Below are 367 nucleotides of genomic sequence, written 5' to 3'. Positions count from 1 at the left end.
TCACATACCCAAACCAGACATACATTTTTTTTTTCCAGCGTATGTTTTCCTCTTCTTCCTTTTCACAATTTCGTTAACACCACTTTTATTACTTTCTTTTTTCCTTTCTCCTTTTTTAAAATCATTTTTTTCTTCCGGCTCAGCTGCTCTTATAAACAATTTCGCGAACTCCACCTTTTTTTCATAAACCCACACCACCTTTTTTTCCTTTTTTTTCTCCATCGACGCAGTTACTTCGACGAATTCCGGCAGTGTTCTCTGGCTCTCCACGTCCGCCAGTGTGAACCGAAGGGGGATGGCATATCGTCCGTTGAACACCTTCTGGACAGCATCGTACTTCGGATATGGTTAGTGAACATTTTGAATT

The 367-nt window shown here is 40.3% G+C and overlaps 1 protein-coding gene across 1 annotated transcript in view; it reads left to right on the top strand.

Moving 5' to 3' along the window:
- The window catches only part of LOC119593641 (relaxin receptor 1-like), a gene marked incomplete in the record, with an annotated part of 42,684 nt that overhangs the window by 33,203 nt on the left and 9,114 nt on the right, over positions 1–367 (top strand). The window contains 1 exon segment of the mRNA XM_037942592.1: positions 231–347. Coding sequence (XP_037798520.1) covers positions 231–347 — 117 coding nt within the window.

Source organism: Penaeus monodon, chromosome 32 (assembly GCF_015228065.2).
Source record: "Penaeus monodon isolate SGIC_2016 chromosome 32, NSTDA_Pmon_1, whole genome shotgun sequence".
In the NCBI taxonomy this organism is placed as follows: domain Eukaryota; kingdom Metazoa; phylum Arthropoda; class Malacostraca; order Decapoda; family Penaeidae; genus Penaeus; species Penaeus monodon.
This window is presented reverse-complemented; position numbering and strand designations above follow the sequence as displayed.